The 14932-nt window shown below is 39.5% G+C and overlaps 1 protein-coding gene across 1 annotated transcript in view; it reads right to left on the bottom strand.

Moving 5' to 3' along the window:
• Positions 1 to 397: 397 nt before the first annotated feature.
• The window catches only part of BICC1 (BicC family RNA binding protein 1), a 367817-nt gene continuing 353282 nt past the window's right edge, over positions 398 to 14932 (bottom strand). Inside the window, 2 exon segments of the mRNA XM_007958861.1 lie at positions 398 to 528; positions 5864 to 5963. Of these exon segments, the coding sequence (XP_007957052.1) occupies positions 398 to 528; positions 5864 to 5963 (231 nt within the window).

Here is a 14932-nt window from a genome sequence, read left to right as displayed (position 1 = left end):
AAAAAAAATCCCCAAATACCAAGACAAAACAAGCAAACAAAATAACCTCTGTGCTTTCTGGCATCCCAGATGTCAATTTATCCTTCATCTTAAGTAAAAAATCAGTGCATATGTTATATAGGTAAATAAAAATAGGAGAAAAAAGAAAGCACTAGCCTCCTATTACAAATTCTGTCCAATAGCCATTTTAAAAAAGTAAGTGACATTTGGTGTTCTGTACAATGATAAAAGAACATCTTCTCTCTTTTCTTCCTTTTTGGCACAAGGTACAGGTATGAATATGATGCTTTGGTCCCGATACCAGACACTCAGAGTGCTGAGGACAATGTGCAGTGAAGTCTGTTCACAGGTTTCCTGTGTCCAACTTTGTAGCTAGTTGGCAGGCTAGAGTGTACTGCTACCAGCGGCCACTGACACTAGCAATTTCTGAGTGATACTGACGGGGCAGCCTCCCGCTTGCTCCACCTTCCAGGAAAGAAGCACGTGCATTTGGTGGTTCAAAAAGCTTTCTTCGGTTTTTATTTAGTTCTAGAGAGAGAAAGAGTGAATCATTTGTTAGGAACTCAGTGAAGAAGTTTTATCATCTACAGGACATGGGATTAGAGCTCTGAAAATGATGACAACGCAGAATTTTTTTTTTTTTTTTTTTGGGAAATCAAAGTCTAGCAGCAAAAAGCAAACTTTCAGGTGACAATAATGACATTTCAAAAATACCAGAAAGTCTGATATTAAAAATTGCATATATGAGTCCCTGGGTGTTGCAAACATTTAACACACTCAGCTGCTAACCAAAAGACTGAAAGTTTGAGTCCACCTGGAAGCACCTAGGAAGAAAGGCCTGCTACTCTGCTCCCAAAAAATAACCCTAGGGAGCACAGTCCTCCTCTGACACACATGGGGCTGCCATGAGTTGGAGTCAATCTATGGCAGTAAGTATTATTGGTAGCCTAGAAAACCAAGGGCGGCAAATAGTTTTTATTGCAGTTTGTCATCCTCAGAACCCTCTCAATTCTAGATACATATATTAAACAGTTTCCTTAGAGGTGGACAAGAGAAGCTGGTGAAAGGCACATGAGAGAATGTCTTTCCACAGAATGACACAGAAAATTATTAAAACTATTGAACTCATCCACGTCAAACACAACAATTATTACATTATTAAAGTCAGATATGAAAAGAAGACCCCACACCTAAACACAAGGATATCTGAGGAGCATCCTGAATGTTAAGCCATAGCCTGCCCAGCTTAACCAACTGATGATGCCTACATCTCGAGTCAGAGTAGGGAGGTCTATGAGGAATCCTACCAGCAGACGCTTCCTTAGAATAAAAAATAAACTTAGCGAAAAATCAATAGGTTAGGAAATAATTGAAAACAACCTTATTCTAAATATTCAGGGCAAAACAAAAATGTCCCATTTTAATTTTAAAGAAACCAGAATACTTAAAAAGACTGTTTAGTTTGTCCCTTCTGCCAAATAAAAATTATTAATCCCAAAGGTTGGAAAAGTAATGGAAGCAGTCTACCTTGTTTATAATTATGCAACACCCCTCTATACCTGCAAACCTTTCAGTCAGCTGATATAACTCTTCTAATGACGCATACAAAATAAACAGCATTGACAGACTCAGGAAATTAGGGTTTCTGATAGCCTTCACATGTAAATACCTTCAAGCATATTCAACTTCAGATAGATCACTGTTGTGTGCTGTCAAGTCAATTTCCACTCAGGGTGACCCCACAGGACAGAGCAGAACTGCCCCACAGGGTTCCCAAGGCTGCAATATTTATGGGAGCAGATCTCTAGGTCTCTTCTCCCAAGAGGGGTTCGAACTGCCAACTTCTCAGTTAGCGGCTGAGTGCCTAACCATTATGACACCAGGTCTCATTACAAATAGATTAGAGGGATTAAATAATTGAGTTGCTAAAAATTTGTGGGGTTTTTTTTGGGGGGATAGTGATGGGATATGTGATTCAACATCTTATGTTGAACATCTTTTGAAGTTAGACTGTAAGCTGTGGCCAGCTACAGTAATACTAAGGATGAAAATACAGATTCAAAAAGGTTCTATGTGGTCATAGGTGGTTAGGACCAGCCATAGGGCAAGACAATCTCTCTCTCATGGTTTCAAAATGAGTTCAGGAAGATGGACCAATACCCTTTATACTTCACACTACTGCCCTCCAAAATGAAGATCCCTGCCACACAGGGGTGAATTGACAGTGGAGACCATCTCTCTTTTGCTCACATACAGTTCTTGGAGAAGAAGAAAAATATCGGTGATGTATTAAGAGTTTATCATATAGCAAGCACTTTACATCCATTTTATTCTATTTAAATCCTCCTTAAGCAGTAGATAATACTATCATTCCCATTTTATAGATAAGAAGATGGAATTTTAAAGATAGACAGATGCAGTAACTTGTCCAAGGCCACACAGCTGTTAAGTGGTAGTGCTGAAAGCTCACCCATGTGCCTGATGCTACGGTGCCCAGGCACCGGCTACACTGAACCTTCAGATGGACAGAGAAGACCACCAGAGGCCTCAGAAACACAGATTTGAGCAATCAGTGTTTCACTGTATGCAGATAACAGAGCTTCATTTCATAGTATTTATTGGTGCTCTATTATTTATTGTTTAAATAGCAACAGAGCTTAAAGATTCTGAACAAACAAGAAGAAATCTTTACAAACAAATGGCACATGCAGGCATGCACACAGATGGCTTCCGCTTAGGAACACAGCAGCAACGACATTCCTATTAAAGGCTGAATGCATGTACCTTGTTACTAATAAATAAATAAATAAATAAATAATTCTGATATCCAGACAGAATTGAATAGATTTAATAGCTTTAAAGAAAACTTATAGGAAGTTAAGAATAAAGGAATCCTTTTAAGCACAAAGCCTGGGCAAGTCTTGTCACCTTCAAGCTAGAAGACCTTCTTTGGCCTCCACTTTCTCATGTGTGAGTAACCCACAAGTCAGGAAGACATTCCCATGTTATAGAGAAGGAAAAGGGAAGACTTAGGCCAAGCACCATTCTCCCCATGTATCATGTACAATTAAAGTACATGAAAACAGTCAGGGCCACTGAAGACAAACCACTTAAAAAAAGAGAAAATTTTATTCTGAAAAGTTCTATCAATGGATATTTCAAAGTAAAATGATGATAAGGGAATTTATCAATTCTGGAAAGATGCAGTTTCCAAGAGATTATGTATATGTGTACATTTATATATACACATTATATGTGTGTGTGTGTATGCATATGTGTGTGTGTGAGCATGTACACACATATATACATACACATTCCCGAATGTGAAGCACAGAGGTAAAGCTTACAGAAGGGTTATCAAGGATCAAGTCCTACTGAAGAGACTTCAGGTTTTTTGATTTGTTTGTTTTTATCTAAAAAGCAGACTCCTTCCTCTGATTTTTTCAGTAAGCCTGAGGGATAGTTTGGGAAAATACCAACCTTTTTCTTTGAAATTCCAAGGTTCACACAATCCTGGCAGCTCTCAGGATCTTGTTGCGGATCTGAACAGAGTCACAAACTAAAAGAATAGGTCGGGAAATGTTAGATCTACCTGAGTCTGTGGTGGGAAGCCTGTCAACAGGATACTAAACTTCCTTTCTCTGAGGCCCTGTCAATCTAATCAATCCCTACGACAGAAATCCATGAGCTTTCAAAAAGTGTGGACTTGAAAAAAATAGAGAAATTTATTCTCCAATTTACCTCTACTAGAGATAAATTTCACCTTCTCTGATATTAAAATAAATGTCTTCAGGCCCAAGACTAAGAACAAAACAAAAACCTCACACTGAAAGAACAACTCTGATTACAAGTTAAAAATCTACATAATTTTAAAAAGGAATTTTGAGCACACTGTATCTAACCAAGCTATGTAACCAAGACAAATGTGAGTGAAGGCTGCCTAGCTATCCTCTATCTGGAAATGGTATGTTCTGAGGCTATAAATGTATGTCTTTGTTATCAGGTGAATTGAATGGGGAAAATGAAGCTTTTTGATGAAGGGTTTCTCAATACAAACTTACTACTTGCAGAGAAAATTATTTACCAGGTTCAAACAAATGCACTCAACAAAGTAAGGCAAAATCGTCCTTAAAATAATCATATACTTCACACTGTGCAGAGCATTTATAAAGCATCTTATTCTAAGTCTCTAATACCCTTTAAAAGCAAGAGGACCTGTGAACCTCATTAAGAGAGCGAGTCTACAGAAGTAGTATTTACATAACCTCACCAGAACCAAACTGAAGAAGATGACTACAGAAAATATTTTTTAAAAGAGGATTCAAAATACTTTTTGTTTACCTCCCTACTCCCCCCAAACCCACGGCCAACATCACAAATGTATTCCAGAGTAGCATTATTTCTGGCCCATCTGGAACCTATGGAAGTTGTTAGAGATACCTACTTTCTGCTAAAAGCTTTACAGAGTTTGAAATTGTTTTGGTGCACAAAGAACTCACTTAATTTTCATTATACTGTCACTGACATTCCATGAATCTCTGGTGAAAGATTTTGCAGTTCTCTATTTGTTATAAAAGTGCTGGCCTGCAGGCATATTTTACAGGAAAGTCATGGTGAATGTGAATTAATCAAATTTCTAGTAGCAGATCAGTTTCATTTTCAAATTAATAAACAGAGAATGTGAAAATACATCAAGTTGAGCCTCAGGGTAAACAAGTAAGTTGGAAAACTTCCTTATTGCTGCAGATGGTAAAAAAGAAAGGGCAAGGAGTAACCTGCTAATGAAGGATACTCTCTTTCACAGGCTGGATGATCCATCACAGCAAAGGATGGTGCTTAGAAATGGAAGGTGACTGCAAAATCATCTATTCCAACCTTCCTTAATAGTCAACAAAACAAAACCAGAAGTTTGAAAATACAGTCTTCAAAAGTAACTCCATTGTTTTTTCAAAATTTCTTTCTATTTTTCTCTAAATACCTTTTTGGGGTATGCTGTTGTTGTTAGGTGCTGTGAGTTCATTTCAACTCACAGTGACCCCACGTGACAGAGAATGGCTCTGATTGGTTGTCTAGGCTGTAATCTTTATGGGAGTAGATTGTCAGGTCTTTCTCCCACAGAGTGGCTGGTGGGTTCAAACCACCAAGATTTGGGTTAGTAGCCAAGTGTTTAATCATTGTGCCACCAGGGCTCCCTTTTTGGGGTTACAGCACTGAGTGTATTTATCTACTCCCAATTCATCTGGCTTGATTCCTTTCAAACAAGAGAGGCACCTAGTTAATAAATACAGAGCATTTTCTATACACAGAACATCAAAAGATGCATAAAGAAGGTGACAGGGGAGGCAGACATTATTATTTTCCTTCATTCTGTGACTACCTTCAGGATACTACACCCTTTTGTGACTCACAAATTCTATTAAAGCTTTGGAAAAAGTTAAAAAGCATTAAGACAAGTAATACTGCCAGGTTCCAAGTTAGACTAAGGAGCATTCATTCTCTTCTCTGGTGCGATGATCTCAGCTGGTGCGCAAAGACACATCTGAAACATGACACCCAACCAACGATATTTAAAAACCCAATGATAACTGCTTGGCCACAAAGATGGGATGTTTCTCCGTGGGTCAATTTGGGTTGAGCTCTTTCTCAAGAGATTGTTTTATGGAGCACCCATCGTCAAGGCGGATTTGCAGGCAACACACTGATGAAGGAGTGGTGATATTCTCAGCATCCATCACACTGTCAGCAGGAGAACTTTGTAAAACCACCAGTGGCAAGGGGTTGGGGGTAGTAAGCAAGGAGTTGATGGGTTAAACCTGCCCCACTGGTCAGATTTCAAAATATGAATATGAGTGTTTATATTCACCTGAGATTGCAAGCAGCATTTTCCTCCTGGCACCAAAAGTAGTAATTCCCAACTCCTTCAGATCCTGATCTGTGAGAGTGAGGAATGTCTGGAGATCGATCTACGAGTGAAAAAATAATCCATAACCAATATGTTAAGTACTTATCTCCTTCCATAATCTAGAGTGAATTGATTATTAAAACCAGCTGCGCTCGAGTTGAATCTGACTCATGGCTAATCCATGTATGTCAGAGTTTTCAATCATTAATTTTTTGGATGTAGACAACCAGGCCTTTCTCCTGGGATACCTCTGGGTGGACTCAAATGTGCAACCTCCAGTCAGCAGCTGAGGGCTTTAACTGTTGGCACTACCCAGGGATTTCCCAATTCATTATGATGTCTATTTTATTTACTATTTATGCCTTTCTTAGTTCTAAAAAGGAATGGTGGTGATATAAACTTGAGGGACAAGAGCTAAGTAATAAAGGTGAAAAAATGGAAGTGATGGTTCTAGAAGAGTACTGAGTCTAAGCCAGTGAACTACTACAATGAAGACAAAAAGTTAGCTCTGAGCATCCTGGCAGCAATAGTAAAAAGGGAAACACAAAGAATTACATTGTTTTGTGGGTTGAGCAAAGGAAAAATATATAATCTGTTTAGGAATACTATTTTGTAGTTTTAGATTCTGGATTGGTTAAGTGGATCTTTATTAAGAACAAACCAAAACATACCATAGATGGTGTTATGGGTTGAATTCTGTCCCCCTAAAAAATATGCCTAACTTCAAGTTCTAAATTCTAATACCTCTGAATGTGACTGGATTTGGAAATAGGGTCTTGACAGATGTAATTAGTTAACATGAGGTCATACTATGGTAGGATAAGTCCTAATGCAGTGGCTAGTGTCCTTATACAAAAAGAGAAGAGATACAGACAGAGATAGAGAGAAGATGGCCATGTGTAGACTGAGGCAGAGATGGGAGTTACGTTGCTAAAGCCAAGCAGAAGCCAGCAGAAGCTGGAGAGACAAAAAGGGTCTTCCCCTGGAGCTTTCTGGGAGAGCATGACCCTGCCGTCTCCCTGAATTTGGACTCCCAGCTTCCAGACTGTGAGGCAATAACTGTCTAGTTATTTTAGCATAGTGTTTGGTAACTTGTCACTGCAGGCCTAGGAAACTAATACAAATGGTTTCTTTCATAGTGTTCTATATAAGTACTGACTGAAGAATTTCTCTATGACATTAGACCCAAGGCCCAGCCAAAAGACTATACCTGAAAGTGGCGCAAAAGAAGTATTTCTAGGAACAGTATGATTGTACTTTCAGACATAAGCCACAGGTGTTGAGGGAACTAGCCCAATGATCCTTACTTTCCTTTGAAGACAGTGAGAGGAAGAGAAAGGCAGCCAGCTCTGAAGCCAGGAAATTGGGGTCAGATCCCAAATGCGCTATTACTCATTGTGAGTGCCTGCGGTTTTCAATACTAGACCCCCCAGGGCTGTTACAGGCATTAACTCTGGGTAGAGATGTAAAACAATGGGTCTATCAAAGAGCTTCTAGACTAACAAAGACTAGGTAGTAAGGCCTGGTGATCTACTTCTGAAAATCAGGCATGAAACCCTAATGGATCACAACAGTATGATCTGAACTGATCACGGCGACTGTGCAGGACTGGGTAGGATTTTGTTCCATTGTGTATGGGACTGCCATGAATTGGGAGCTGACTTCAGCCAAAGATTGGTAGCTATTGTTTAGAATAACTATATAGTGTATCACCTGTGAAAGCAGCTAAATAAATCTTGAATATGTTTACAGTAAATGAAGTCTCACAAGGTTACATAATAGGAGATTCTTCTTAAATCATATATAAATACTAGAATATATTTTACATGAAGGAAGCAGACTGCCAAATTTCAACCTATCAGCAAGTAATAAAATATACATTACATTCAAATTATGTTGAACAAAATTTTAAATTATCTGTTTTGAATTTGCAGGTACATCTAGATACTGTAAAACCTTAAGGTAAACATTTCTCACAATTCTACAAATATGTTTGAGAAATTCTACTTAACAGAGATTCTCTAGTTCAGGGTGTCAAAATTTTTTTTTAAAGGTCTAAGGTATGAATATTTTAGGCTTTATGGGCCATACTATGCCTGTTGCAACTACTCAACTCTGCCGTTGTAGCTCCGATGCAGCCATAAACAATATGCAAACCAATGAGTGTGGCTGGGTGTCAATAAAACTTTTATTTACAAAACCATGCAGGCTTGTATGCTGTAATTGGCTGACCCTTGATCTAGGTAATAAAATATTGGATAAAATCACTCTGGTTTTCCACTTTCATATTTTCTTTTTCTTGGAGAAATTAGATAAGTATCTGTAAGAAATTTTATTTCTATGCTTCTTCAAAGAGGAAATAAACATAAAGAAAAACAAACCTAAAATATCATTGCATAATGTCAAATCTCTAACTTTAAGATTTTTTGTGTTCTGAACAAGTTAAAAATACCTCTGCCCTTGAGATTCCCAATCAGCCACTCTCATCTAACTAGAAAGACTAAATAAATGGGTGCAATTCTTTAATACAATGATGATGAAAGTGTTATTCAATTCAGAAAATCCTTGGTTAAATGAACGCTAACTTACTAAGGTACTAACTTTAGGGAAAAGAAAACAAAATTAATACCCTGAAATCCAATATACACATGGCAATTTCTTTTCAGTGTAGAAAACAAAAAAGGCCAGCAATTAAACTCAATAATTTATTGAATTATGGGCAATACATTGAATTTATGCTACAATATGCCTAATAGAAACCCTAGATTCCTTAGTGATTGATACATGCTTGGGAATTACTGACTTAGATGTTCTCTAACACAAAATAAAGGCAACCAGCAAAACTTGGACCATGTCTACAGTTGAATCAGAGACACATTTACAGAAACATTTTAACATTCTGTTGCACGGGATTAGTCATGCCTTCATTCTATGATGCATTATCGGAAAGAACCATCCTCAGATTCTCTTCTTTTTATGCCAGTACTCAGTAGGGCATGGCTGGTCAGTTTGACCAAAATCCATAGTAGGGACATGTGGTAGATTTCTTAATTCTGTCCCAGTTCAGGCAAAATCCAACCAGTAAGTGAATACATAAATTAACACACAAGAAAACACATTATATTCTTTGAGGACAGCCTCGGGTAACATGCCAAAGACAGGGACAGAAAACAGCTACAGGTGTTTATTTCAGAAGTTGTTATTTACTTTAAAGTGTCAAAGAGAACACAGTGTTAAATGACTAAAGAGTCATGTTAAAAGACTGCTTCCTGGCCTTAACTTCCAGTACAATGAAATCAATGTTGTGCCTCCTGGTGGGAGCATTCCTCCCTGTGGAACTAAGACCTCTAGACCCACAAAGCATAGGGTTGCAGGTACACTCACCCATTGCTGTTGAGTTGATTTCAACTCACAGTGACTCTGCAGGACAGAGTGGAACTGCTCCATGGGACTTCCAAGGCTATATAATCTTTACAGAAGCAGACTGCCACATTTTTCTCCCATGGAGTGGCTGGTGAGTTTAAACCACCAACCTTCCATTTAGCAGTCAAGCTCCTCATCACCATCAAAAATTTAATGAATGGTGTCACTTCCATTTTTACCCCTTGATTTCTAGTCCTGTGAATCCTAGCTATGGGAGAAAAAGCACCATATATTGGATGCTGGAGAACATTGCCCCAACCCTGCAAGGTATTGCCACCTAGCTGATGTCATAACTGTGTTTATAGAAGGCCATTACACCCTTTTATCAAGCCAGCAGCTTTGGGATGATGGGGAACACAGTAAGAACAGTGAATTCCATGAGCATGGTGCCATTACCACACTTCATTTGCTGTGGAGTTTGTGACCCAAGGCAATGCTGTGTGAGATACCATGATGGTGGATAAGGCACTCTCTAAGTTCACGGATGGTAGTTTTGGTAGAAGTATTACATGCAGGGAAGGCAAATTTGTATCCAGAATAAGTGTCCATCCCAGGAAGAACAAAATGCTGCCCTTTCCATGATGACAGCAGACCAATTGTACCATATTTTTATGCAAATAAAGTAAGCACTCTACATTTGTTTGCCAACCTGCCCTCCCTCCCAACAGGTATTTCAGTAAGCACATTATACCTCTCTTTTTTTGCATGTTGATGTAAAAAAATTACCATAGCAACTTACAAAAATACCTTGTGTGGGGGGAGGGTGAGTTACCATAAAACATTTTTTGAATTATTTGCATAAAAATATAGTAATCAGTCTGCTACCAGGTTGCTGGCTCATTGCCAGAGGAGTGGTGCCATACTGGGGATTCAGTGCTGGTCTCTGCTGTTGGCAGATTGGGCACTTAGCAGTGGCTGTGCTGTAAACAAGTTGGCCTTGGTGAGTGGAAGCCCATGTTGCTGAGCCCATGCATAACTCCATCCCTGCCACCATGGCCTCTTTGTTCCTAAGTCCATTGGGCAATGACAGGAGTGGCTAGGGAAAGAGGATGACTGGTTTCCACAGAGTGTGTCATCCTATCTATTTGACTGCTAAAATCCTCCTTTGCTGAGCTCAGTCACCCTTTGGTTAGCATTCATGAGACACACAAATACCTTCATTTTTTTGGCCCATTCAGAGGTCTATCCATATACTTCTTCCTCATACTGCCTTGTCACTTATTTTCCAATTAAGTTCTTACCAAGTCTCTGATCATCCAGTCAAATCATTGGCCACAGCCAATAAATCAGTATAGAATCAGACATCTGGCCATTTTTCCTTCTAAGCTAAGTGGACAACCTGGTACAATGCTCAAAGTTCTGCCTGTGGGAGGACTTCTTTGTCCTTTAGGGAGGTCCCAGAAAAGGGGCTGAAGTGCTACCACTGTCTACTTTCAAGTGGTGCCCCTTGCACATTAACTGAACCATCTGTAAATGAGGCATGAATTTTCTTTTCCTCAGTCAACTGATCCTAAGGAACTCCCCATGAGGCTATGGGTCTAGACTGGGATATGGAAGATATTATGACAGGAGTGGAGAGTATGAACATTTGGGCCACTTCTTCAGGTAACTTACTTGTGCCTTCATGTCCTACTCAAGCCCAATCTTGTATATACCACTTCCATTTAATGAGAGTGCTGCTGTGAATGTCCAATTTTATAACTCTGTGGGTCAGATGACACCTAGCTCATGATGGGAAACTCAGGCTGCATGATGACTTGGTGAACCATGGTTAAGTGTTCAGTCTCTACTAAGACCCAGCAACAAGTCAAAAACTGTTTCTCAAAAGGAGAGCAGTTATTTGCAAAGGATGGCAAGACTTTAAAATCCAAAGGTCTGCACTGTGATTTACCAATAGAGGCCTGCCAAAGACTCCAAACAGTATCTCTATCTGCACTGACACTTCAGGTACCATTAGATCAGCAGGACCATATGATCAGAGTGACAGAACAGCTTGCACAGGAACCTCAACTTGTTATAGAACCTTCTCTTGCTCTGGGCTCCACTCAAAACTAGCAGCTTTTCGAGATACTTGATAAATAGGCTGAAGTAAGAATGAGGGATATGTTGCCTTCAAAATCCAAAGAGGCTCACCAGGCATTGTGCCTGCTTTTTAGCTGTAGGAGAGGCCAGATGCAACAACTTATTCCTTTAGAAGGAATATCTCAATATGCCCCACACTACTGGATACCTAGAAATATCAATGAGTTGGAAGGCACCTGAGTTTTTGTCAGGTTAATTTCCCACCTTCTAGCATGTAAACATTTTACCAATAAGTCTAGATATTTCTTCCTTACAAAATCTGATCAGCAAAATACCATCAATACAATGGATCGATGTGATGTCTTATGGAAGGGAAAGGTGATCAAGGTCTCTTCAGACTATATTATGACATAGGGCTGAGAACTGATATACCTCCCCCTGCCCAAGGTAAGACAGTGCAGGTATATTGCTGGCCCTGCCAGCTAAAGGCAAGGTGCTTCTGGTAGTCCTTTGAAACTGGAATTGAGAAAAAGGCATTGGCCAGATCAACAGCTGCATACTAGGTACCAGGAGATGTATTAATTTACTCAAACAATGAAACTTCATCTGGAATAGCAGCTGTAATTGGAGTCACCACCTGCTCAAGTTTACAATAATCTACTCTCTCATGCTCCAAGATCCATCTGTTTATTGCACAGGCCAAACTGGCAAGTGATGGTAATCACTACGCCTTCATCCTTCAAGTCCTTGATGGTGGCGCTAATCTCTGCAATCCCTCCAGGAATATAATACTACCTTTGGTTTATTACTTTCCTTGTTGTTGTTGTTAAGTGCCGTCAAGTCATTTCCAACTCATAGTGACCCCATGCACAGCAGGTAGGGGAATTTCTAATGGCTTCCACTTGGATTTTCCTATCATAATAATCCTTATTCACCATATCACAGATCCAATGTGGGGGTTGTGCCAGTTAATGAGTATTTCCATTCTAGTTATGCATCCCTGAACTTGGGAAATCACTACAGGGTGGATCTGGGGACCCCCTGTGAGACAGACCTGAATTAAGACTCCATTCAGAACCTGATCTCCATATGTCTCCACTGTGACTGGTGGGCTATAGTGACATTTTGGATCTCCTGCAAATGTCAGTTCATAGATATCATTCAATAATCCCTGAAAAGTCTGATTATTTCCTATTCTCCAATGAACAGTCATTCTTGTAAAAGGCCACAGATCCCTTCCCCTTTGGGGAAAGTTGAGATAAAGATCAACAGTACAAATTTTTGACAGTTTAGAGAGGTCCTTCCTCAAGGGGACCCAACATTCCCTTCATTCAAGGGATTGTAGGTCTCTAAACTGACTCAAGTCTGGGAATTAATTGAAGAGCCATAACTTTCTATTCTGGAGATTCAAGTTAGAGTGCTATTAAGTTGATCTAGAATTTTTCTACTTGTACAGACCAGGTAAATAGTTAGTAGATTTTCATCTTTCATTCCTAGGGACACCATGACTAAGTAGCCAACGCCATAAGTCCATAACAATCAGACTATTCTATTAGTCTGCTTTGTCTCTGCTGTCTATTACAGTAACCATACCCACCTTGCCTTTGCTGATTAAGTGCCACCAGTTGGCCCCTACCACCATGGGGTCCAATCAGCCCCAACGAAGTTAATTATCTTAGTTTAATTAGGGTAGTTCTGACTGTCAAATCTGACTTACATAAAATAGCAATCATAGCAGTCTTCAAGCATGCTGCGACACCCTTCACAAATTTCTTTCTCACTGTTGTAGTAAAAAGTCTGTCCTTTGAGTATTCCATGGGTGGGTCTTTGGGTCCAACTTAATAATTCTATTCTAACATGCCAATTTCTCTAAGCCTTTGGATAGTGTCTTGTATAGTATGTTAAGGCAAGTCTGGCATTTCAAGTTGATCTAGTGTGGCTACCACTTAATCCATGCTGCAGTGAAACAACTAAATAGACTATTAGATCCTCTTCTAGTGCCTAAAACTGAAACAGTGAATGAAGAATTTGTGCTTAGTAATAAGCCCGTATCAATAAACTCAGATTGGTCCAACACTATGTTCCTTGCACTAGTATCTTGTATCCTTAATAGCCAATCTCACACATATTCCCCAGGCTTTTGTTTGTATACAGTTGACCCTTGAACAGTGCAGGGACTGAGGGCATTGACCCCCTGCACAGTCAAAAACCCATGTGTAACTTTTGACTCCCCCAAAACTTAATCACTAATGGCCTACTGTTTACTGGAAGCCTTACTGATAACATCAACAGTCAGTTAACACAGTTCTTAACAGTTACTAGGTTTTCACATGAAGACATTCACACACATAGATGATGGATAAATTTATTAACTATTCCGAACCAAAAAAGCCAAACTCACTGCCATCAAGTCAGATCTGACTCATAGTGACCTCTCCTTGGGTTTCTGAGGCAGTATCACTACAGAAGCAGATTGCCCAATCAATCTTTCTTTCAAGGAGTGGCTGGTGGGTATTAACTATACAGCTTGATCCAAAACAACCAAACTCATTGCCATCAAGTCGGATCTGACTCATAGCGACCCCTCCTTGGGTTTCTAAGTGGTATCACTACAGAAGTAGATTGCCCAATCTTCCTTCCGAGGAGTGGCTGGTGGGTTTGAATCACCAGCCTCTGGTTAGCAGTCAAATGCCTTAGGTATTATGCCACCAGAGCTCTCTATGGCTTGATAGTTATTTACTGTTCATTAAGTGGAAGTGGAGAATCATAAAGGTCTTCATCCTAGTTGTCTTCTTGAAGGAGAAGTTGGTCATGCTATCTCAGGGGTGGCAGAGATGAAAGAGGTGGAGGAGGTGGGAAGGGAAGGCAGGAGAGGAAGACACACTCAGTGTAATTTTATGGAAATATATCAGAATTTCTGTTTGACTCTCTTGCTTTTTCATTTCTCTAAAAATCTTTATCTGTATGGTACCAGTCCCTCTTCTACCATTTGATTTAGTTTCAGTGCCTGTATCATAGTAGGGCCCATGTAGTTAAAGAAGTCAAAATCAGTCTTGAGTAACCAGAACCCTTGTTCCTCATTGTCTGGCACTAGCTTGGAAGCACTCATCTGTACCAAGTTGTCTTCTGTTAATTCCTCTGGTGTGGTGTCTATTAGCTCTTGAATTTCTCTAATATCCACATCTTTAAAAAAAATCCACATATAAGTGGACCTACACAGTTCAAACTCATGTTATGCAAGGGTCAACTGTATATTAGAAAAATAAAAAAATTCAGCCACATTTATGATACGATTCTGCATTTTTTTTTTTTTTTTTAAGCAATATCTGCTATGTTACTAGAAGAAAAAAGGGTTCCTTTCAGGGCTCAACAGGCAATTTTCAGGTCTCATATACAGCACTTAAGCTGTGACTGTGACGCTTTGAGCTCATCCCCTTCTTTTACCACTTTGTCTAACAAAAGTAAGACCAACCAACCAGCTTCCATATACCTGGTAGTCCTTTGAAACTGGAATTGAGAAAAAGGCATTGGCCAGATCAACAGCTGCATACTAGGTACCAGGAGATGTATTAATTTGCTCAAACA

This window comes from Orycteropus afer, unplaced genomic scaffold (assembly GCF_000298275.1).
Source record: "Orycteropus afer afer isolate SDZICR_OR568_19922 unplaced genomic scaffold, OryAfe1.0 scaffold00016, whole genome shotgun sequence".
Lineage (NCBI taxonomy): Eukaryota > Metazoa > Chordata > Mammalia > Tubulidentata > Orycteropodidae > Orycteropus > Orycteropus afer.
Note: the sequence above shows the minus strand (reverse complement) of the source record. Positions and strands in the feature narration are given on the sequence as shown.